This window comes from Parasteatoda tepidariorum, chromosome 9 (genome assembly GCF_043381705.1).
Source record: "Parasteatoda tepidariorum isolate YZ-2023 chromosome 9, CAS_Ptep_4.0, whole genome shotgun sequence".
NCBI classification, from domain to species: domain Eukaryota; kingdom Metazoa; phylum Arthropoda; class Arachnida; order Araneae; family Theridiidae; genus Parasteatoda; species Parasteatoda tepidariorum.
The window spans coordinates 24,351,741-24,377,393 of record NC_092212.1 but is presented as its reverse complement, the minus strand read 5'-3'; the positions used below and the strand labels follow the sequence as shown (position 1 = coordinate 24,377,393).

Below are 25,653 nucleotides of genomic sequence, written 5' to 3'. Positions count from 1 at the left end.
CAATATCGAACAATTTATTGAAATCTGATGTGGTGCATGTTTTTGCGTCGCTGTAAAATTTTGTGGTCAATTTAGCTATAAAGCAATTGATATCATCAATGTTTAAGTCTTTTCTGAGCAATCTATTGCTAATCGCCCTTGGGGCGCCAGTCATTGTGCGTAAAAATTTACCTTCAGTTGTAGATAGCTTCTTTTTTAGGTTGTTGCTTATGGTAGTGAGGGCTGGGCAAGCATACGTAAGAATTGGTCGAATCGCTTGTATATAGATAGTTCTTTTATTTGCTAGATCAAGCTTTGAATTCTTATGCAGGAGGACTTTGAGCGCAAAAAACGCTCCTCTGGCTCTTTTGATTATGTCGTTTATGTGAGTACTCCAGCTCAAACGGATATCCAATTAATGAACGAGTCATTTAATAAAGAATATAGTTAAAATAAGAAAGTGGTAGCAAATATATGACTAAATTTTTTTATTTATTTATGAATATTATTGGTTTGCCTTATTCTCTTGTCAACCACTACAGATTCAATTCTCAAATATATAAGATAAATTTCTCTCAATTACTTTTACAAAAGGTTTTGGGTTCATGCGCACAACTGGTTCACTTTTTAAGCAGTATGCGCGGACTACTTATAAAAGACCGTGTGGAGGCTTCTTGATGTAGGAGGTGATGGCCCAGCGCCCTATCGACCAGGCCATCCCTTCCCTTTACTATTCATTAAGAATATAATTCTATTTATTTCAAAATGTCTCCCATTTTTCAGCAACCACTATTTATTAAACAACACACAATTTAAGTACATCTGGTTATTTTGCAATCACAACTTAATTTCTCTGTTGCTTAAAAAACAAAGAACTATTTAGGAATCTTCAGCCGATATCCCGGATTGCTCCGCGTTGTCAAAAATTGCTTTAATTAGTGGTAACAAGATTTAGGTTAATTTAGTTTAGTATATCTCTTAATTTTTTTCAGACTGTAATAGAGATGCCAACTTGCTCCGGACAGCGAATAAATATTTTCAAGTGGTAGTTTATTAATTGCGATTCTTGGTTTAATAAATTCAATTTATTAAGTTTTCATCCACCACTAATTCTAAACAATTCGGAGGCTTATATAAATCGCCACTTTGTTATAATTATGTCATGCTAAACCCTTTTAAAATGTAGGCAAAATTAGTCAAATATTTGCAAATTTTAGTTTGTAGTTATTTACCGTTTATTAAATTAATTTGGCGTGTAAGGGTCAGTTGGCATCTCTGCTATATATCAAAATTCAAAGTAATGGAAATGCACCTTTAATACATTTATCTTTTGGTTACTCTTTCAAAAAGTTGGCGAAATTATATTTATACTACAAGTTTTAAATTAATCGCTACCAATTTATTAAAACTTTAGCAGAAAGCGGAGCAATCCCTGATGCTGTCTGTCTCAAATTTCCAGTCAATATTTGCTGCTCCAGAAAGGATTAAACAAAATTTTACTTTCGTAAAAATCCAAAATTAAAATCAAATATCATTTAGTCTTTTCATTCATTCATTTTGTGCACTGAATACAAAGTTAGTTAAAAAAAAAAGAAGAAGAAAAGATTATATTCATTGAGTTTCAATTTCGCTCAATAGTATTTTATATTACATATGTGCTCTCAAGACTCATTGCAGTAAAACCTAAGAAATGACGTCAGTAGATAGAAAACATTTCTATTTTCTACGGCATTTACTGCAAACATTTCTTTAGTCTACGGCATATATATCAGTACAGTATTCCTATTATGGTCATGTTTATTTTCAAGATTTATTTGCTAGTTTAAATTTATTTTTCTGTATAAAGACAGCTGAAAAATGTTTTGAAAGTTCGTAACAAATTTGGTGTAAGTATGTAAATTTCATTTTAAAAAAATGCATATTTTTTGTATCTAAAATCATGTATGTTCACAGCTGTAGGAGAACCTGGAATGTGTAGAGAAAACGACTTTGACTGCAGAAATTCTCGCTGCATACCCAGAGACAACGTATGTGATTACACTGATGACTGTGGTAATTTTGAAGACGAAAAACGGGAAATATGCTGTAAGTGAAATTTAAAATATATTTTTATGTAAATAACTAATTTTAGAGATAAAGTCACATACATTCAAATCTTTGCAAAGCAATATTAACATTTTCCAACGTAGAATATTAAAATTAGAATTTAATGATAAAAAATTATTAAGAAAATCTAACATTTTCAGCATTTTCTTTCGTTCAATTCGCTTCTAAGATATTGCGTCTACCAGCGATTGTGATATTTCAAACTAAAGTGTCAGAAAACATTGAAAAACATTAATTAGTCTCAACTTAAGTACCCAATCGCTTTTTAAAGAAAGTATATTTTACTTCATCACCAGAATTTGCGTTTTCGCAACAGTAGTATGGAAATAGCTAAAAAGTGTGAAGCAAGGGAGTATATTTCGATAATGTTCAAAAATATTAAAAGTTTTATTTTATCTTTCTAGTATTTTCAATTCCATGGTACTGTAACTGAAGGTTTTAGCATACCTGCCAACCTTTAATCCCCTCCATTATGATTTTTCCCAGTGGTAGTAACATGGAATTAAAATTTCAATTTTAAGCAAAAAAGTACGCTGTATTTGAAAAAGTTTAAGCTGAAGACCATGGTATAGTAACACATATTAATATATATGCTTAATTTTTTTCATAATAGTGGTGATCAAAATCATTTAAAAATTAAGTTTATAAAAGTAAAGAAAATATATATTTACTACCACTTTAAATATAAAAATAAAATTTTACGCCAAATGCGTAAAAGTTGGCAGGTATGTGCATTAGTTCTTGATCCATAGAAATATTGTACTCCTACTGTCCCAGCTTTGTTGTAAAATGTAATTATTGTACTGTATTGGTATATTTTTGTACTGATTATTGATACTGATGATATGATTTTGTTGGAACATTCAGTGATTTTTAGAATTCAAGAGATGCCAACTAGCTCCGTACAGCAAATATATATTTTAAAGTGGTAGTTTATCAATTGTGATTCTTGGTTAAATAAATTCAATTTAGTAGATTTTTATCATGTTCTTTCTTTATAAAAGCAAGCAGAAATAGTCAAATATTTGCAAAATTTAGTTTGTCGTTATTTATCGCTTTTTTAATTATCTTGGCGTATCCGGAGCAGTTGGCATCATTGGAATTCTGTGTAATCAACGAACAACATTTACTTACCAAGTAATCCCACCTTCCTTCCATAAATCAGTACCATTTTATTATAGAAAATCCAAGGTTCGTACGCTTTTAAGCCGTGTCCCATTTTTTAAGGACTCTTCTACCAGTAATCGCATATCTTCTTTCGAATGAATCGTGAATTCTTTGTAATATAATTTTACTGGTGTCGATCTACTAAATTGCATTCGAAGTAATTTATGACTCTACCGACTTGAAATGTAGTAATTAATCTGGGACAAAATTTTCGACCTACATGTAGCAACTAATGTCGGACTGAGGAAGTAGAAAAACAGTAGTTATTTATAGAATTCCAAATGTTATTTAATTCTATAGAAAATTGACATGCATACAATACACTATTTTATTCGAAATAGAGGAGCATCATTTCCGTATAAATGTATATTATACCTATTGTAGTGAATTGATATAGTAGTATAGTTAATTATTAAAATATTTTACAATGCTTGTTGAACTCTTTAATATGCCATTTATTTCTAGTAAGGGTAAGCTAAAATATTTTTGAAGTGATGTAAGAAAAAAATTCATTTAACTTATTAGATAAAATTAATTTAAATTTTAAAGCAATTTTTTATGGTAAATAAGTTTTCCACCACCTATTAGGTGTTTTAAAAAATGGCAAGATTAAAGACTTTTAATATATTTTTATTCTTAAAATAAATTTTTAAATGTTACTAACTGCAAAAATAAATATCTTTTATAACCTTTCATGCAAGTCTCTTGTAGGATTACATATTTTTTTCTACACTAACAACCGCCAGAGTTTAAAATATGTATAAATAAATGTCCAAATTTAAAGTGGTAAATTGTTTGCAATGGACTTTCGAAATTGGAGGTAAGTGAACAAACCATGGCGTTTAAAAAAAACATAAATTTAGTAGATGTTTCTTCAGCAACCAGAAATCCTTTATAAGAAAACTATTTCAATTGTATTAGTTTCATTACAGTAATTTTAGTTTTTCAATAAATGTGAATTTATCAATGGATTAATTACACTGGGGAACAAATATTTTTTGCACTCATGCAAGCACTTGATCATGCCGACTTCGGCTGAGAGGATTTCAAATCACCCATTAAATTTGATCGGAAGATAATGATCACAGTTTTAGTTGATTTCATTTTTGTCAGAACGTATAGGTTTATACGCATACATACAGACCCTTGTCGTCAGCTCTGTCGAAAGTAACGTTTACGTTTATTAAGCTAAAATTGGGTGCCTGGGCCGCGCAGCGGCCCCTAGCCCATTGTCGAAAGTAACAATGAAGAATACGACATCAACGAATTTTTAATTATTACAAATTTATTTAAAATTTTTAATTTTATATTTAGAGTGGTAGTGAAAATTAGGTTTTTTTTTATTTTCATAAAATATAAATTTGTTTTAGTTTGTATAATTTAAGCAAAATAGAAATAAAATCACTGTCAACAAATTAATTCAACCATAGAAAATCTTCAAGAAAAAAGTCAGGCGAATATGATACTAACATAATTTATTTATTTCTAACGTTTAGTAACAGCCTTATCCAGATGTAATTTCGACCTGTCTTTCTGCAATTGGGTTAAGGATTCTTCAACTGAAAATGAGTGGCAATTAAGAGGACCTTTTCCTTCTCTTGAGCAAGGACCTACTCGGGATCACACATCTGGATTCACAAATGGTAAAACTATTGACAGAACTCTCTGCGATTTAAAAACTTAGTTTCTTAAAGCAAATTATAATTAAGGAAACCTACAATGGGATACCTGCAACTGACTTAGTGTGGGTATCTCGATCCTGATGGGTTGTTCTATTATCTAGCTGATCCTGATTGGTTGTTCAATTGGAGAAACTTAGCTCGACTATAGCACTCCTCTAGTTTATAAGCGATGAGCTAGCACAGAGGACATAGGTCACATTTCTGTGTATCAGTAATTGTCATCTCAAGCTGCAAGTATCCAACTGTCACATTTAAAATGACGTACGACGTGTCCACATGTTAACCCCTCCAAGTGTGGCGGGTCATACTTTGTCATACCGAACTTTACGTTGCCAGCCTCATTACTTAATTTGTTTGAATTATAAGGTCGTAACTGCAGATTTCGATAAGTCAGGACTATACTGTTCGAAAATTACAAATGATGATTAGGTTAATTCATAATTTGGCTGCAAATCAGAGGTTTGATGTACTTACAATTACCACATGAAATAAAAATTTAAATGGAGTATAGTACGGCAAAAAATAAATAAATAAGTAAATAAAGAATAAAAACAGACAACCCTGAATAACTTTTGGTCTAATGATCAGATCTTCACGCTCTAGGATTAAATCTTAAGGTATGAGGTGGTGACCTTCCTCAAATATGCTAATTAAATTGTGCTGACGATATTTTAAGCTGCGAAATCAAAAACTAAAAGGGACTTTCTCTGAAAAAACACACCTTTTTTCCGACGGATTAGAATTTCTGAAATCAATCGAAGAGTTCCGAAGAAATCGAATTTTAAGTATCTGACTTTTTCTCCTAATTCGATTTTACTGGAACAATTGGAGCAATTACACTCAAACTTTGTATTTCGCCATGTAAAATTAAAATTATGTATCTTAAAAATTATGTAAGAAAATGTATACCTTGTAATTCAAAATTTTTTGACAAATATTGAATGAAGTAATAAAAAATAATAAATATTTGCTAAAGTCCTTCTGTGCATGGAGTTATCCTTGCATGAACGAATTTTATAATTGAGTACAACATTTTTTCAATTAGCTTAAAAAGTTCACAAGATATGTCAAAATACGCAAAAAGTAAATAAAAAAACATTAAGTAGCCCAAAATTTCAACTGCTCTCTGAACAAACTATTGGGATCATATTTCCCTACTTCCTACATCTAAGGCGACCGAAATCCGAATTCATTGAAAAAAATGAATGTTTATTCAGAGAAAGTACGTTTTTGTGTCTGATTTCGTATCTTAAATATCGTCTGTAAAAATTTATTAGCATTTCTGAGGTTACCTCCTCGAACCATTAAGATTGAGGCCTGGAACGAGAAGATCGGATCATTAAATCAAAAATCATTCTGCGTGGTCCGTTTTTTTTTTTTTTCCTTCTTTTTTTTTCTTGTGCTTTGTGCATATAGGGAGTGAAAAGAAGAGAACATGGCTGCTATAATTCTGATAAGATCAAAAATTAGTTGCACGAACATATCTTTTTTACTTTTTTTGAGGAGTAATAATTAATTATTCCTCACAATTTTATTTTTCTTGATTCGATACAATCTAGAAAATTAAAATAGTCAGGAATATAGTAGGTACCTGCTGTTAAATGAAATGTCTGTAGTAGTAGTAGATAAATATGCAATACGATGCTTATAAATGGAAGTAGCTCAGGGTATAGTTACTTCTTCTGAATAAAAAGTTTTTACAATCAATATTTTAATATTTAATATTTTCCAGTTATATAGTAGACCAGAGATGTGTAGCTAATTTCTTCTTTAAAAAATACCAATATCTCGGGGAAAGAAATGCTTTTTAAAATATCCGAGAAAATTTCAGGTTTCTCTTTTTGCTTAATTTTTCTCATATAATTACAATAACAAAATACCCAGTGGCCAACAAATATGAAACAAAATATCCGAAGAGAACTTAAATGTCTCTATTTACATTAGTTTGCTTTTTACTACTAATACTTATTTCATTCTTAAACTTTGCTTTTATTTTCCAATAGGCAGATTTCTGTTCTTGGCTAGTAGAATGAAAGCAATACCTGCACGTTTACTAGGCCCAATTCTTCAACCAGCTGAAAATTGCAAAGTAAAATGCTTTATTTTTGCGCAATATTTTTCCCAATAAGACTATACTTCTTCAATATTTAAATTTTGGTTTAATAAATTCCATTTCCTTTTTATTTCAAATCATCACGACGTATGGAGGATTCAGACATGGGTGAGCATTAAAAAACTGACAATATGCAGTAATGCAGGGTTGTCAACCACTCTGCTTTCAGCAAAATATTTATAGAGTGGTAGAAAGTTAAACATTAAAACCTTCAAAATTTTGATTTATTTTTCCTACCTTTTCAAGTAGAGCGAGAAAGCATTTTACATAAGCTTCTAAATTACTAACACCTAGTGGTGGGGAAAATTGCTTTAAATCAAATTTTCTAAATTAAGAATTATACATAAAAATACAAACTCTGATACGACTCGAAGATATTTTTCCTCAAAGTGAAGCAAGTTGGCATCACAGAAAAATGTTTTACAGCAACATTCAGTTCTAAATTAGAAAGTAATCTCTAATTTAGGATGAAGGGCAAATATACATTTAAATTTTTACTTACCAGAATATTTGGCAAATATTAAAACTAATTATGACCACTTAAATTAGTTACATGTTCTGGTGGTCAAAATAACGTGTTTTACGCTAAAATTTATGAACTGCATTTTTATTACGTTCTGTATTTTTAACAGTGTGCCGCAGCCAGTGATTTTAGTTATCTTTACTCTCATACCCTTTAACTACCACTGAATTCATATAGTTTCAGAAAATATTTTTCTTCAAAGGTTATATAAAGGTTCAAAGGTAAAGGATATCAAAGGTTATGGGTATATTTTTCAATACTGCAAAACTCTTCATTAGAGTTTAAATAAAAAGGAAGTTCTCCTCATACTCCTTCTAATCGAAGCTATGGGAATAACATGGAAGTGTCTCATAAGCTCAAAGCCCACTGTTCCAGATTTCTCTCGTCCTGCTGCAGAAAAGTTATTTCGCAGCTGGAAAAGGTCTTAGAGGCCAAAATTTTCCTGTTTGCTCTCTTTGTGACTCTGAACAACTTTATTTTTTTTATAGCCGGCGATACAGCCGACCCAATTGGAAGTTTATTTACTCCGCAGACTTATAATTTTGAACTTGGTCCCGAAGGCAAGGGAGCTTCTTGATCAAGCATCGAGACAAATTGGATTTCATGGAGGACTTTTTGGTGAAAGTAACCAAGAAAGTAACCAAGGAGGAAAACCAAGAAAGCCTGTCATGGTTAACACAACAATAAAGGGATTCTAACCCGTGATCCGTCTAGCACTCAGGATATTTTATGAACTGCTGAGATGCCAACTTGCTCCGGACAGCAGATATATATTTTAAAGTGGTAGTTTATTAATTGTGATTCTTGGTTTAATAAATTCAATTCAGTAAAGTTTTATCCGTCACTATTTCTAAATAATTCTTAGGCTTATATAATTCACCTCTATAAAGAATTTGTCATGCTATACCTTTTAAAAAGCAAAGAAAAATAATTAAATATTTGCAAAATTTACTTGTTGTTATTTACCGTTTTTATAATTATTTTGACATGTCCGGAGCAGTTGGCATCTCTGGAACTGTTGTAGGTACGAGCTGGTAGCAAAATTCGTATCGACCAGTGAACACTGGGATTCGAACTTGGGTCTCCTCATTTAGAGGCCTGAGCTCTATCCCTTTAGCTCTGAATAACTTATGAATTTTAAGCATATTGACAATTGCAGTGCACTAAACTCCTTTACTTCTACTGCCTTAAAAGTATTAGGAAGTACAGTTTAATCATTTGTTTTTCTTTATGCATTTCATTGTAAGACAGTAATGAGCTCTCAAAAATTTAAAGAAAGATAAAAAGTAGTAGGAAAATTCCGAATTCGTATATTAGGTACCGTTGCAACTACTTTTTGTGTTTACACAAATCCTGAAATTGATAAAAAAAATTAATTAATTTTTCTTTTACTGCTGAATGCTCATAACTTTATTGCTATAAATCCTTTAATTTCCTATTGATTTGCAAATGGTTAACAAATTTTTCTTTTTATATAAAAATCACAGTTTTTAAAACAAAAAAAGCATTAGCTATCAAATTAAAACATACTTTCCCATGGTAAGATATCCCAAAAGGTATCCCAAAACGACGTGGCATAAATAAATAAAATTTAACATAATAATTTTTTATGATACTATTAAAATTCATTATTATCTGTGCTAACGAGAAAAAAAAATTAAAAATTTAAAAATTGTTTGTGAGATATTCTTTATGCATTAAATCAATATGCTTTATTATTACAAATATGACAAATTTGATATCTACATAGGAAAAAGTATTAAAAATCTTATTTACTAAACAGCTTTGAAATTTAAGAAAAAATCTCTTGGTTTAAAATGATATTAAGGTTCCACAGCGGTTAAAATGGAAAGTAAGCTTTTATTTTTAGACAAGAATTTTGTTACATAGTCTATTTTCAGAAAGGAAGGGCATGAATGATTTCGTCAAAATGCAACATATTTTCTTTATTTTTAGATTCGTTTTTATTATGACATACGGGGAAACGGGAATTTCTCTCTTCAAATTAAAACAAGAAATGCACAAAATGGTCAAGAGAAAACTGTGTGGAGTGTAAATGAGCAAACAGAAGGTTATTTTTTTGTCGAAAATGTATCCCCATTCACAGAAACACAGAATTATCAGGTAAGGCACGCATTTTGCTTCATACCAGTCTTGCTATTAAATTTTCCGTTGCATATTTTTTATAAAATAACCACTTTCCACCAGTTTGCGAAAAAATTAATAAATGCTCTTGCTGTCTCAAATCAGTTGCTGCATTTGAATAATTTTATACTGATTATTAATGATTATGATTTGTGGTTTCGTTCGAGCATATTTCAGAGTGCTATGCTATCATTCAGTAACATTTGCTTACCTAGCATTCCCTCTTTAAATCATCAACATATTAGCTGCAGAAATCCAAAGTTTACAAGCTTTTAAAACCACGCGACATTTTGTAAGATTCTTCCACCCTTAATCGCATGAATCTATTTTCTGTAGCTAATGAATTATGAATTCCTTATAGTATAGATTTACAGGTATAAATTTTCTAAATTGCATCGGAAGTAATTTATGCTTCCTGTAATTTATGCCTTATGATGCACCTAGCCATCATATTTTCAAGTATTTTAAAGGCCGGGATAGCCTGGTCGGTATGGCGCTGGGCCCATGTCCGAGAGTTCGTGTGTTCGAACCCCTCTGGCCGAAGACTCCCTTGTAGTAAAGTGACTGATGCACGTTAAATCTGTCGAGTCGCAAAAGTCCCCCATGTTCCCATAACAAATCAATACCTCTGGGGGTACTGGATTTGAGATCGATCGTTCTCCATTTCAGGTCAAAATTACGATCTGTGGATGAATAAATGGATGTATGAATTTGTCCACCCTATAAAACGGGTGTGACGAATGGTGTGGCAGAGTAGAATTCTTGGCCATAGATGGCGCCACTGAAAAAAACAAGAATCGCACACTTTACCTTAAATTTGCTCGGTTTCACCAAGCAGGCTTGCCCGTGTGGCAAGTGGCATTAGAACCTACCGAACCAACCAAGTATTTTAAGGACAGTACGAACCATGAATACACATGAAACAATACCTCCCTTGTTTATATAGTGGAGTTTAAGTTTTACCCCCTTTTTGAGCAAGTATACCTCTCTTCAAGTCAAGATAGCGACTAAAGCTACAATACTGACTCATTGGGCATCCAGACATTGGACTCAAACAACTTTCTTTTAAACATATTTAGCTTTTCTCCAGCTATTTCTGTCTCTTTGTTGTACATTAAATCTTTTTGTTTTATAACACAGTAACTGGCTTGAAATCACTTACAATTTTCTTCTTTTTGATAGTAGACAGCTTTAAAAAATTATTCTTGATAATACAAATCTGTTTTATTAAATGATAAACGTGCTAACAAATGTTGTCAACATTTCAGGTCATTATTGAAGGTTTCATCACCAATGGACAAGGAATGGCTAATTATATAGCTTTAGATGATATTTCATTTAACTATAAGTGCACTCCTCACTTAAGTAAGTATATTGGAATTTTTCTATCAGAAATGTAAAAATTAAACTATTTAAAATGCTAAAATTAGTTTAACCTTGAATAACTCTTGAACTACTGGCTTTTTTTTTATTATTGTCATTATCATATCTCAAAATGGTTACAAAGGTTTTATAATGGTTAATGGTAAAATGGTTTTAAAATGGTTACAAGCAGTCACAATGGTTAAAAACAGCCAGGGAAAAAATGGTTCTTCCTTATAACTTTTAAACTATTGATCGGAGTTTTTAAAAATAAATTCTATGGCAATATCTCTAAAGCAATGTCTAAAAATTAGTAAAACTGCTAACCATAACCGGTGTAGGGTACGCTTATTTTGCACAAAAAAAGCAATTGTTTATTATACAGCTTTCAAAATTCCGTAATAAAGCTCAATACATTTGTTCCCATTTAGATTTCGATGTTTGTTTTCAAGAATCCATAATCTATAAAACAATTGAAAACAGGACAAGAAAATAATTTTTTACAGACATCCAAAACTCCATCGAAACTATGCAACCAAGTTCGGGAAAATTGAAATGAATAGCATGTAGCAGGCAGAAAGTAAAATGGAAGACAGTAAAAACTGGTTGTTCGTTCGTTCGTTGTAGTGGAACTGGGTGTCTGAGGCTTTACGGCCCTTTAAAACTGGTTGTAGCTAGCTATATCAATACTATAGTTCATACTCAGAGATGCTGATTTGCATCGGACAGAGGATAAATATTTTAGAGTGGTAGTCTTTTAATTTCTGATTCTTAGTTTAGAAATTTCGATCCACAGGGGTTTTACTCCCCACTACTTCTAAATAATACCAAGGCTTATGGGATACGTTATTTTGTTACGGTGCTCAAAAACATCTTATTTTTCCTCAGAAAAAACTACGTTTAAATAATTTTTCTTACATTATTTTGTTCTTTTCCGTCTTCATGTATATAACTTTTCAGATCTGGTCTGTAGATATTCAACCATTGAAGATGCCAGTGTTAGAACCACCTACTGGTGGTAATTGTGGTGGAAGGCATACCGTAAATTACTCAAAATGCCCATCAAGAAAAAAACCGAAAGAGAAACAACATCAGATCCAATAATATCAGTTTCAAAGACAACAGAACTACAGCTTCTACAGCAAGACTTCTTCTATTAATTAAGAAGTTTGATCAATTAGTTAAAAACGAAGATGTCTTCAAACAATTAACTTCAAAACTACGATCTTCAAGCTAACTATCTTCGAGCCAGTTCTTCCTAGCCAATAAAGTATCCAATCACCGATCAGACATTTGCGGAAACTACGCCAGTTATTTCTTCCTCTTCTCCAATTTCATTTCGTTATTTTCATCTGATTAGCCAACGTAAGTCTTTAAGAACAGACGAATTGGTCAATGGTGCTTCGCGCCAATATGCCAAAAACCACTGCATTTTGAAAGTTCCTTTTGTCTGTCGACAGGCAGTTTACTGGAGTTGGCGAATAAAATAGTTTTTGTTGAGCAATTTTCATACATTTATCTTTTTTTAAATAGAAATAGATATTTGTGAAACAATTAAAATCAGAATCGAAATTATAGACATCTCGGGACACCCAAGGGGATTAAATATCTTTAATTCTACTAATTAAATATTGTACTTTTTACTGCACTATTTTTTTTTTATCTAATACAGTGTTATAATAGGTTATAAACAGTGATAATTGTTGTTATTACATACACTTAATGTATAATTTTACTATCAGAAATATGCATCATGAATAAAAAGTTTAGCTTTATTAATACATATCATCACTTTGTTATCAGTCTCTATAGATCTTTCATCTGATCATCATAAATTTTTATTCTTTGTCTAATATTTTTTCTTATTTCTCTTTCATAAATATATTTAAGTAATGATGTTGATTGTTAATTTATTATTTTACCTCGTTTCAGATCCACTTCCCACAGTTCCTCCAATAATTACCACACAGAAACCAACGTTTTGTAGCTTTGGAGAATATACTTGTGACAATAAAGAATGTATTTCCATGTTGCTAAAATGTGATTTCAAGCAAGATTGTTCTGACGGATCAGATGAGCACTATTGTGGTAAATATGTACATTATTTCACAACGCACGAAAATCTTTTGATAAAAAATATTTAAAAATATTGAACAAATGTTTAAATAAACTTGACAACGCAAGATACATACATTTGGACTTAGACACATTGAGGTAGCGAACCGAAAACAAGAGACATACAGAAGGCGAATTCCTGTACGTTTGCATGTGGCAAAGGTAATGTGCCCTTGCGCATATAATATCTGTACAAGCACGCATTCTCTCTGGGATCTTGCATATATCTTCTAATACATTTTATTTTATAACTAACGTTGAACAGCAGATCCAATTTTGAGTTTACCATTATTAATGTTCTAATCCGTTCACCTTGTAATTTTGAATCTAATACAGTAGACAATGAAACACCTGTATTAAGCATTAGGATTAATTAGCTTTCGTAAAAGACATTTGAGGGAATCGACCCGGAATTGCGCTACATGGTGAGAAAAAACACGTAAACCTTCCATGGTTAATCCGATTGCAAGGGGATTTTAATTGTCTGCCACAGAAAATATTTTTCGCTCACACTGTCGTCAGTCGGGAGTAAAATTCGAATCAAAAGCCATCGCTGGAGAATGAACCTGGGTCACCTCAATGGAAGGCGTGCATTCTATCCCCTGAGCCACCGTAAATTCTCTTGCTAATATGGGAGGAACGTAGGAAATCTCTATGAATCCCTATATGTGAGAACATACTCATGTAAGGAGCCTAAACGAAATCTTTTGTTTCCCTTTCAACCTACATAAATTTCTAAACAATAAACTTTGCTTTCCGTAGGAAAAAATATTCTTGCCGGAACGGAAAAATTAGCTGTTACACAAAAACATGCTTTCTGGAATAAACATAACCTATTTTTCCGTCTTCATTGTGTTTTTATGATCTTCATAACTATAAGTTTCGTTGAACTTTGAAATATAGGGTGATAATTGTTGAAATTTAAGGGCAGTCAAAAAAATTATTTAGCACTTTGGATAATATTTACAAAACTTATTTTGATTTTAACTAAGTACATTTGCTAAATAGTACTTGTTGTATAACAACAATATAGTTCATAGTATTTTAAATGTTTCCTTCAGTTATGAATTTAGTTAGAAATTGTTCTGTTGAAAAGTAGATTTGCATAAACTCATATTTGTATATATATTTAAATTTACAATCTGTTTCAAAATGTTACACCTTAATATATAAATATGGCTAAATTTTGAAGAACTGAATGAATTGTAAAATAAAAGCAATGATGTATTTCTTAACAGGAGCATGTGATTTTCATGAAGACATGTGTGGTTTGATTAACAAAGAACTCTGGAGTAGATACAAATGGCAACGAGCCCGAGCTGAAGATTTTATTGCTGAGTCACAAAACTCAACAGCCCCCGAAACCGATAGTATTGGCAATAAAGAGGGATACTTTGTTGTTTTGACAGGAAAGCAATACAGTAAGTAAACTAAATAGAAAAATTTTATTAAATTGAGATATAAAAGTAACAAACACTAAAGTATGAGCCAATATATACCTTAAAATATATTTAATTGGAGGAAAAATTTGAATTTTTCTCACTCTTTGTTAATTACTAAACATTATTAAATTAAATATACAGAAATTGAGATAAAAAAAATTTCATCAGCGATGTTTTCAATAAAACGTGACTTTTCTGCAAACTGGTGACACTTTTTGCAAGCATATCATAAAGTCTCTTAACGGCGACCATACTATCATAATAGTAAACTGCCGGTAATGTGGCCGAGCGGTTAGCGTGCCTGACTGCGAAGCCAATAGTTGCAGGTTCGAATCCCGCTCAGGGCATAGATGTTTGTCTCTGTGTGTTGTCCACTGTTGTGTGTGATGTGTGAATGTGGGACGAGAAAACGAAAGATTTGAGTTATTACTCTTTAACATTTTGAAAATGAGAGATGCTCCTAAAAGGGAAAATAATTCCCAAAAAATATATATATAAACGGAGCAAATTAAGTGGTAGGTAAAATTTTGTAATCGAATTGCTTCTATGTACTTTTATCAAAAAAATAATTACTAAAAACTTAATAGTTTCATTCTTTAAATTTATTTGGAAAAAAATTACTCATTAATACATATACAAAGTTTTTGAACACAAAGTTCTTGAAATGTTACTTAATATTTATTTAACATTGGTCTGCTGAAGGGCAAGAGCCTCCATATTCAATTCTGCCCTTCACTGAACAGATCTGAACTTCAGTGTAGCAGAGGCAGTAGTAAATATTATTTCTAAAAATTTTTCCAAATATATTTTTAATGAAAAATGGTATAGAGTGGAATGGTGTTTCATGTTGGTGGTGGTGTTAGTGGAGAAATTTTATAGAGTGGTAAGCAATTAAAAATTTATACTTTCAGAGTTTGTGCTAATTTTTCTAACATTTTAAGGGGCCTCATCCAACGCCTCCTATAACTGAAAGCCTCCAAACGGTTTTTTATAGGTAATCTGATCAGACTACTGTGAAGGATATCCATTTTCCGAACGAGTTACTAAATATAAAATCTAGTTAAAATAAGAAAGTGGTAGCAAATATATGACTAAAAATTTGTTTTATTTATGAATATTATTGGTTTGCCTTATACACTTGTCAACCACTACAGATTAAATTCTCAAATATATACGATGAATTTGTCTCAATTACTTTTATAAAAGGTTTTGGGTTCATGTGCACAACTGGTTTACTTTTTAAACAGTCTGCGCGGACTACTTATAAAAGACCGTGTGGAGGCTTTTTGATGTAGATGATGCCTCATCACGACAGAACCGGAATAAAGTGGTGATTGTGAAGAATTATTAACATGTAGTGATGCGGAATAAAAGTTTAAATCAAAATTACAAGCAACAAATCATACGTTTGAACATAAACTCAGCTACCACTGGAAGAAATTTTTCCAAAAGGCGTAGGAATTTGGCAGCCCCGTAAGATTTATGATACTTCGACTTTCACAGCTCACCTTATTACTCATATCTTAATAAAAACAAGTATTCGAACTTTTAAAAAAAAATTAAAATATTTCTCTATTGATTTAGGTTCCTTCAATAGTCCAGCAATCATGCAGAGTCCGCCGCTGAAAACAATATCTCACGCATGTAAATTGGAATTCTTTTATCATTTCAATATAGGAAATGGTAAGTAACGGCTGTTAACAAAATGTTTTCAGTGAACATTTCAATTTTTTTTTTTATTTTATTATTTATAACTAAAAATTTTAATTAGCAAATTAACTTAAACACACGAAATATTTCCACTAATTAGCAAAGTCATTGTAAGTACTAAGAATTTAAAGGAAAATCTTATCTAATTAAGTATCAGGGATTCTACGACCGGAAGAAAAAAATCGATGAACTTAAATGTCAGTACACTTCTAAAAATGTTTAAATTTAGCTTCTGTTTGAGTGTTACAAAAACACACCTACATAATTTTGCACCTGTTTACATATCCTTTAAATTGAATTTTCTTTTGGTTGATACGAACAACTAAAAACATCCATATTCAGGGTTGCGATGGGTGACAAAAAAATGCAAAAAGTGGTGACTAAATCACATTTTTTTTTAAAAGAGATTAAAACTAGCTTATTTTTATGGCATTTTTCTTTAAGTTATCAGAGATGCCAACTGCTCCGGACACGCCAAAATAATTTAAAAAACGGTAAATAATTACAAAGCAAATTTTGCAAATATTTGACTATTTTTGCTTGCTTTTAAAAAGGTACAGCAGGACATAAGAACTATACAGAGATACCAACTGCTCCGGGCACGCCAAAATAATTAAAAAAAACGGTAAATAACTACAAATAAATTTTGCCAATATCTGATAATTTTTTTTTAAAGGTATAGCATGAAATAAGTATTACTACTACTACTAGATATATATTTATTCAAAGTGCTGCCCGCGAAGCGGGCATCTGACTTTTTCATCACATAATGTGTGCCCTTGGGCGACTAAGACTGTTTGGCTTTGGTGAGGAGAGAATGGAGTACGGGGGAAGTCCCCTGAGTCAAGGTAGAATTAAAGATAATGAGAGTTATAATGCGCAAAGTTATGTACAGATCTGATGGAGAAATAAGTATTACAAAGTAGTGAATTATATAAGCCTAGGAATTATTTAGAAATAGTGGTGGCTAAAAATCTACTAAATTGAATTTATCGAACCAAGAATCACAATTAATAAACTACTACTTGAAAATATTCATTCACTGTCCGGAGCAAGTTGGCATCTCTGACTATAACGTGGTGAATCATATAAGCCTACGAATTATTTAGAAATAGTGGTGGATAAAAATCCACTAAATTGAATTTATTAAACCAAGAATCACAATTGATAAACTACCACTTCAAAATATGTATTTGCTGTCCGGAGCAAGTTGGCATCTCTGAAGTATGAAAAATTTAAAATGTAAGTCCTATAAGTAGTTATGATTAACTAATTTATGAGGTAATAAATAAATAAAACTGAATTGAGTTTTTATCATTTTAGTAGCCTGGAGCGTTCCTGCATGTTTGTCTTAATTTTGCTACAAATCTAAACATTTTCTAGATCATATCAATCCTGACGCTAATAGGATGATCTTTGGCTACTAAAATTAAGATGCTGAGACCTTAAAATGGAAACTACTCTTTTCGTTTCAAACACTATTTGCATATAGCTGCCAACCCGGAAGTCCAGCTTCCAGGAATATTTGAAGCGGCGGTAATAACCATTTAAACTTAGCTTAGTTTGTCCAATTTTGGCCACAATTAGTTGTGAAATTAATATATTTTATGAACAGGTTGCAAAAAAGTTAAGAAACGGACAAATATTTCGAGAAATAAATACTGAAAAAGGAAAAATAAACAGATTCAATATTTTTTTTTATTAATAGTTGTCCAATGATCCAGAATTTCATCTTCCACTTCCATGTAATAGGGCGGATTGGGGGCAACTATCAAAACTTAGTTGTGAACCCCTATTTTTCATTGCAGATTCGGACTCTCCAAAGAAAAGTAGCCCAATTTAAGTTATAGTTTTATAGATTTTGCCTCTCAGATGTTGCTGTAACCGAAAAAATTAAAACAGAGTAGAAACTGTTTAAAACGGTCTCGAGACCCATCAGTTCGCTTCACCGAAGTTGCTGTAACCGAAAAAATTAAAGTAAGGTACAAACTGTTTGAAATGGAAAATCTCGGAACTCATCAGGTTAAGAACATAAAAAAGACACGTTTAAATTTTTTCGTGATTTTTCTTTTTTTTTTTTAAGGAAAAATAGCGAAGCATTTTTTTAAAATTTGAGCTGCCTCGAGATACCACAATCAGATCGAAATAACTAGTAGCTTAAACTATTTCCTTTTTATCATTCAACGAGAACTTTTGTTTCATAAAAATACATTAACCCCTTGGGGACGGGTGATTCAGAAAAGCATTCGTACAAAATCAGAATCAAGTTGTAATTAAATAAAAAACAGTAACTTAAATGTAGTCGTTGCTAATTTGACAGACTTACTTTGCTTTTACTTTAATTATTGTTAGTTTAATCATATATATNGTAATATTTGGATAAATGACTTTCTTTTTACTTGATTTCCTAATAATTAGTAGTGAAGATTTAGTGGTGTTGATGGCTACCTTCCATTTTGTGCACCAGGCTTCGATATGAGGTATGATATTACTGAGATTAGTAACAGACTTCTTGGGATTTATTGATCTGCTCATAAGTGCTGTATCATCTGCGTAGAAGGCTGAGGTGATGTTTCTCATATTATTAAAATTTGGAAAGTCTGCTGAATAAATTAGGTAGAGCACAGGGCCGAGAATTGAACCTTGCGGAACTCCTGCTTTAATGTTTCTAGCGGAAGAAAATGCTGTATTGATCTTAATATGAAAAGTTCTGTTTGTCAGATAATTATTAATTAGTAGTATTAGATCTTTGGGGATATTGAAATTTATGAGCTTGTATATGAAGCCCTGATGCCAGACTCGGTCAATAACACCACTTACGGAGATGCCAACTTGCTCCGGACAGCAAATTTATATTTTAAAGTGGTAGTTTATCAATTGTGATTCTTAGTTTAATACATTCAATTTAGTAGATTTTTTTCCACCACTATTTTTAAATAATTCGTAGACTTACATAATTCGCCACTTTATGTTTACAAAATTTATTTGATGGTTATTTACCGTTTCTTAATTATTTTGGCGTGTCCGGAGCAGTTGGCATTATATGCTATAAGAAAAAAAAATGAGAATATGAGATATATATTTATGAAATATTCTAGTATATATTGAAATTTATGAGCTTGTATATGAAGCCCTGATGCCAGACTCGGTCAATAACACCACTTACGGAGATGCCAACTTGCTCCGGACAGCAAATTTATATTTTAAAGTGGTAGTTTATCAATTGTGATTCTTAGTTTAATACATTCAATTTAGTAGATTTTTTTCCACCACTATTTTTAAATAATTCGTAGACTTACATAATTCGCCACTTTATGTTTACAAAATTTATTTGATGGTTATTTACCGTTTCTTAATTATTTTGGCGTGTCCGGAGCAGTTGGCATTATATGCTATAAGAAAAAAAAATGAGAATATGAGATATATATTTATGAAATATTCTAGTATTTTATTTTTCAATACTCGAACGAAGCAACTGAAACCTTCAAAATCTGACATCAATTGACATTCTGTGTTTGTTCTTTCTGTTATTGCTTATCGGCAACTGTTGTTTATCGCTTGTTTCATTTGAGATAACGATATCAGATCGAAGTATTTTCGGTACATTCCTATTTATTATTGATGTGATGTTTGCATGTTTACTCAAAATTTTGTCTAAATTACTATCACGTCAAATTGACGCATATCCGTAGAGATAGGTATACCAGAAAGAGAATTTCAGTATTTCAATGCTTTTGAAAAAAATAGACTTTAACATACGTATATTTACCTCGATCAATGAATAAAAGTAATGACAAAAGATAAATTAAAAATGCAAACGGGTTTTGTAATTTTCCTTATAAAATTCGAATTGCGTCAAAATGACGCATCTCGTAAACCTAGTGTTTAATATGAATAAGTTAAAATATAAGTCCTATAGGTAGTTACGATTAACTAATTTGAAAGATAATAAATAAATAAAACTGAATTGAGTTTTTATCATTTTTAGTCTCCTGGGACATCCTTGCATAGTTGTCCCAATTTTGCTGCAACTCTAAAAAAATTCTAGATCATATCAACACTGACGCTAATGGGATGAAATTTGGCTACTAAAATTAAGATGCTTAAGACCTTAAAATGGAAGCTACTCTTTTGGTTCAAACACTATTTACGTATAGCTGCCAACCTGGAAGTTCAGCTTCCCGGAATATTTGAAGCCGTGGTAATAACAATTTAAACTTAGCTTAGTTTCTCCAATTTTGCCCACAATTAGTTGTGAAACTAATATATTTTATGAACAAGTTGTAAAAAAGTTAAGAAAAGGACAAATATTTCGAGAAATAAATATTGAAAAAGGGAAAATAGACAGATTCAATATTTTTTTTAATTAAAAGTTGTCCAATGATCCAGAATTTCATCTTTCACTTCCATGTAATAGGGCGGATTGGGGGCAACTATCAAAGCTTAGTTGTGAACCCCTATTTTTCATTGCAGATTCGGACTCTCCAAAGAAAAGTAGCCCAATTTCAGTTATAGTTTTATAGATTTTGCCTCTCAGATGTGGCTGTAACCGAAAAAATTTAAACAGAGTAGAAACTGTTTAACCGGTTAACGCCCAGCGTCATATATTTGGAACTGTTCCTTTTTTCAAAGACATTCATTGTGATGGGAAACTTTTTTCAGCATTTTCATTTATCTGGGTGAATTATGTAAAAGATTCTCAGATACCATTATGATTTAGTTATTTCTGATTAGATCTATAATTATAAGGAGCACGTACTTTTTGATCTATCAAAGACTTTTTGAGTGCCCTAACAGTTGAAAAACCAATTAATTTCGATAATATATTATACCACATTTTCCATAAAACCACTTTTTGTATCATTTCAATATATAAATTCGGGACAAAACGGGTTAAAACGGTGGTATCTCGAGACCCATCAGTTCGGTTCACCGATGTTGCTGTAACCGAAAAAATTAAAATAAGGTACAAACTGTTTAAAATAGAAAATCTCGGAACTCATCAGGTTAAGAACATAAAAAAGACACGTTTAAACTTTTTCATGGTTTCTATTTTTTTTTNTTTTTTTTTTTTTTTTTTTTTTTTTTTTTTTTTTTTTTTTTTTTTTTTTTTTTTTTTGCAGAAAAATAGCGAAACGTTTTTTTTAAAATCTGAGCGACTTCGAGATACCACCATCAGATCGAAATAACTAATAGCTTAAACTATTTACTTTTTTTCATTCAACGAGGACTTTTGTTTCATTAAAATACATTAAGTACGATTTACATAAAGTATATAGAACATAGAGTAGTTGCACAGACACTCATACATTTGAGGCTGTTACGAGTTTTTCTTTTCAGTGATAGCGAACTAAAACAGAATTTTTTGAACAAAATAATTTTTTTTCTTTTTTGAAAAATTTTATTAGAACGACTCAACTCAAGCATTCGTCGAATCTGACCTTATATGCATCTGTTTAAATTATTTGTGTTTATGGGTGGGCAAAATTCTTTTTCATATTTTTGAAAAGTACCGATATTCTGTAGTTCGAGTGTCTGGATGTATTTTAATCTGACATTATGCATTTGTAATATTTATTTTCAATTAAAGTAGTAGCTTCATTTAAAATTATCAATTTAACACCTTACCCTTCCACCTTCCCAAATATGTGGTAGTTACTTTTAAATATCTGAAATGTTGCGTTTCTGATGTTTTATTTTATTTCACACTGCAGCCCAAAGATACTCTGTGTCATTTGGTCAAATAATATCATTTTCAAAATTCCATTTCAAAGATTCAATTTACCTTCAATACTATTTTTATATTCACTAAAATATTTACAGGGTCTTTGGAGGTTTATGTCAGCCCAGTTACTTGGGGAGTAGCAAAATCCTTAAGATTTTCTTTAAAAAACAGCACTGGAAAGAATTGGCAGTTTGCATCTATACCAATTGGAAATTATCCGAGTGGATATTTTGTAAGTAGTTTTTTTTTTTAAAAAGTTAAGTTTTACGCTTTAAGTTTCATAGAAAAAACCGTATTTTAATGGTAAGACATCAAAATAATACAAATAACCAATAACATTGAGTCTTAACCCTTTATTTACCGACGAAACAAAGTACAACTTTATACCAAAAAGAAAAAAAAAGTTACTAATTTTTTTTATTTCGTAGCACATTAGCATCAAGACTTTACAAAACAAGTTCGTTCGTTCCTTTTCATTTTACAAATATTTTTTACAGAGCACGGTGCTCATTTTTCCTCATGCTCAGCAGTTCTTAATTTTTTTCGGCTGCGGAACCCTCAATGATCAAGCTTCTTCCTGCGGTAACCTGACTTCATAAGTAAATAAAGACAATTATGTAAGCAGTATCCATTAAAAAACTATTTTATTTCTAATTTTTAACTTTTTTATTTTTAATAAGATGAATGATTTTTTCCCCCATCATTTTATTCATAATAATCTTAAATTAGGTCTCTTGTTCAACAGTTGAATTCGCAGTTTTGGAGATGAATCTACTATAGCTAAAAATTTGTTTTTATATTGTTGTAAAAGTTGAAAATGGTTGCTTGGGAAACATATGTCTTTATGAAAGAATTCAGTAATTTTATTTTGATTTAAAAAGCGCAATGTTAAATACTCTTCCAATTTTTTTATAAATACATGTTCCTTTCATAAGTCTTCATAATTGTTGTTAGAAAAGTCTATATTTTTAAAAATTTGCCTTTCTCTCTTTTTGATATTTTACTTCAAATATAATTTCAATAAGACAAACTAAATAATAAGTAAATAAGAGATTATCGATTGTATCTATATACACACAATAATTTGAACACAATTGTTACACAATAATTGGAACTAAATATAATTACACAATAATTAGATCTAAATATAATTAGATCTAAATATAACTTATTATTGAAATAGTAAGTAAATAATAAATTATCGATTGGATGTAAATATAATTTTATCTAAACATAACTTCACAAAGACAATCAAAATAATAAATAAATAACATATTATTGATTGAATCTAAATTAGATCTAACAGTTTTCAAAAATGTTTTTATTAAAAGTCCTAACTCTGGGAATCCCTTTGACTCTTCATTCGCAACACCATTTGGAAACCATTACCATCGTTCTCATCTTCTTATATCATCGATAATCATGATGGACGGGATAAAGGCCTCAAATTTGATTTCTCAAATTTTCAATCATTGATTGTAGATGAGGGTGAAGTAAGAAGTAGGTCGACTAGCCCTAGTATCCATTGGCTATTGGGCACCTGCATCCATCATGTACCTTTAAAAATATGATGACGCATTGTGGTCAGCTGACTTTTCGGTTGTTGATTAAACGTCGCAAGCTCCTTGCTCGAAGAAATAATATAAGTTGTAATAAAAAGAAGCAGCTTGCTCAAATTTTCAATCGTTGATTGTAGATGAGGGTGAAGTAAGAAAAAGGTCGACTAGCCCTAGTACGCATTGGCTATTAGGCACCTGGGCCGCAAAGCCGCCTTCCTCTCATCCATTATGTACCTTTTATATATATGGTGACTTATTGTGGTCAGCTGACCTTTCGAGTGTTGATTTAACATTGCAATTTCCTTGCTCGAAGAAATAATATAAGTTGACATAAAAAGAAACAGCTTGCTCAAATTTTCAGTAGTTGATTGTAGATGAAGGTGAAGTAAGAAGCAGGTCGAGAAGTCAGAAGAAAAAAAAAAAGATTTTTGTACTGTTAATATATTTTAATTGATTAGAATGTTCAACTTTTTAATTTTCAAGTACTAAGAAAGATATGAAACACCAGTTTTTAACATTTTAAAAAAGAGACGTGTTCCAAAAATGGAACTTGTAGCAAGTAAAAGAGTTAAATATACATCATAGGTATACATCTTAATATATTGCGAGGAGATCAGATAAAAATACGTTTTTTAAATTTCTGAGATCAGTGTAAAATTTTTAAAAAGTGGCAGAAAAGCTTCTTCGTTTACTCTGTTTTTCAAAGAAATTTACCATTTGTAATTGCCACAAAACATAAATGATACAGTGCATATGCAATCAATACTACAATCATTCGTCGTAAATCTTTTTTAAAATTGAAGTTGTAGCTTTAGTTACAAATTTGCTCCTTTTTTTTTTTTTTTTAAATCCTGCCTGCCACTTTTTTAAAATTTTAATTTATAATTGTTTTTATTTATATTTAGTAATGATACTCGTGTACAAAGTATAAACATTATCTATGGGTACAATATATGCATTTTATTTTAGATTGAATACCATGGGAACTCGATGCATCATACGCTTCTTGGACAAGTGCAAGATATTGCTATAGACAATATTAAATACATTGACTGCGATCCAAACGCTGTCTCTTCTAGAAGTAAGTAGAATTTTCTTCGTCTCCATATTTCGATAAAATTCCATACCTGCCAACTTTTACGCATTTGGCGTAAAATTTTATTTTTATATTTAAAGTGGTAGTAAATATATACTATATTTTCCTTTATAAACTTAATTTTTAAATGATTTTGATCACCACTATTGCTAAAAAAATTAAGCATATAGATTAATATGCGTTACTATCATGGTTGTCAGCTGATGGCTTTTCAAATACGACGTATCTTTTTGCTTAGAATTGAAATTTTAATTCCAATTTACTACCACTGGGAAAAATCATGATGGACGAGATTAAAAGTTGGCAGGTGTGAAATTCAATCAATAGTTCGTTAATCCTTTATTCCGACTGAATACGTTTTAAAGACGCACAACCATAATTAGAATAAAAACCAGTTCGTTTGGTTTCTTGTATTTGTATTTTTAAAAGTCTTATACTAATCGAATGCGCACAAAAGCATATAAATGGCAAACATTTCCTGGGAGAAAATTGCTCTTCTATTTCTCCTTACGGCATTTTCATATTTAATACTTACTCTATCAGATTGTTTAGGAAAGAACAAAATGTTACATCTTTCCCAGTCATCAATTTGTGTCTTAATATTTTCCAGATAGGTATTTTTCAAATTTTAAGAAATCCCACTTAATAATAACTCAAAAATCCAGAAACGTCTTATTGTTTACTAGGAGACTCCGCCCCCTGCTCGCTAACGCTCGCCAACCCCCGAAAATTGCTACGCAATCCTATATGGTTCGCTTCGCAAACCAAGCTCACTTTTCTTGCTACTAACTTAGGTACATTGTAAATCCACAAAATTCTAAGAATTCAAAACAATCATTCAAATCCATATAACAACTTTTTTTTTTAAAAAAAATTACATCTTTTTAGTAAATACTAAGTCATTAAAATAAATTTTAATTCAAATAAAT

The 25,653-nt window shown here is 31.0% G+C and overlaps 1 protein-coding gene across 1 annotated transcript in view; it reads left to right on the top strand.

The window, feature by feature from the left end:
- LOC107438594 (MAM and LDL-receptor class A domain-containing protein 1) overlaps nt 1-25,653 on the top strand; it is a 184,169-nt gene that overhangs the window by 50,956 nt on the left and 107,560 nt on the right. Inside the window, exons 18-27 of the mRNA XM_071185593.1 lie at nt 1,933-2,064; nt 4,749-4,895; nt 6,938-7,023; nt 9,527-9,694; nt 10,984-11,080; nt 13,010-13,165; nt 14,431-14,613; nt 16,219-16,317; nt 22,168-22,301; nt 24,598-24,709. Of these exons, the coding sequence (XP_071041694.1) occupies nt 1,933-2,064; nt 4,749-4,895; nt 6,938-7,023; nt 9,527-9,694; nt 10,984-11,080; nt 13,010-13,165; nt 14,431-14,613; nt 16,219-16,317; nt 22,168-22,301; nt 24,598-24,709 (1,314 nt within the window). The remainder of the gene's footprint in view (nt 1-1,932; nt 2,065-4,748; nt 4,896-6,937; nt 7,024-9,526; nt 9,695-10,983; nt 11,081-13,009; nt 13,166-14,430; nt 14,614-16,218; nt 16,318-22,167; nt 22,302-24,597; nt 24,710-25,653) is intronic.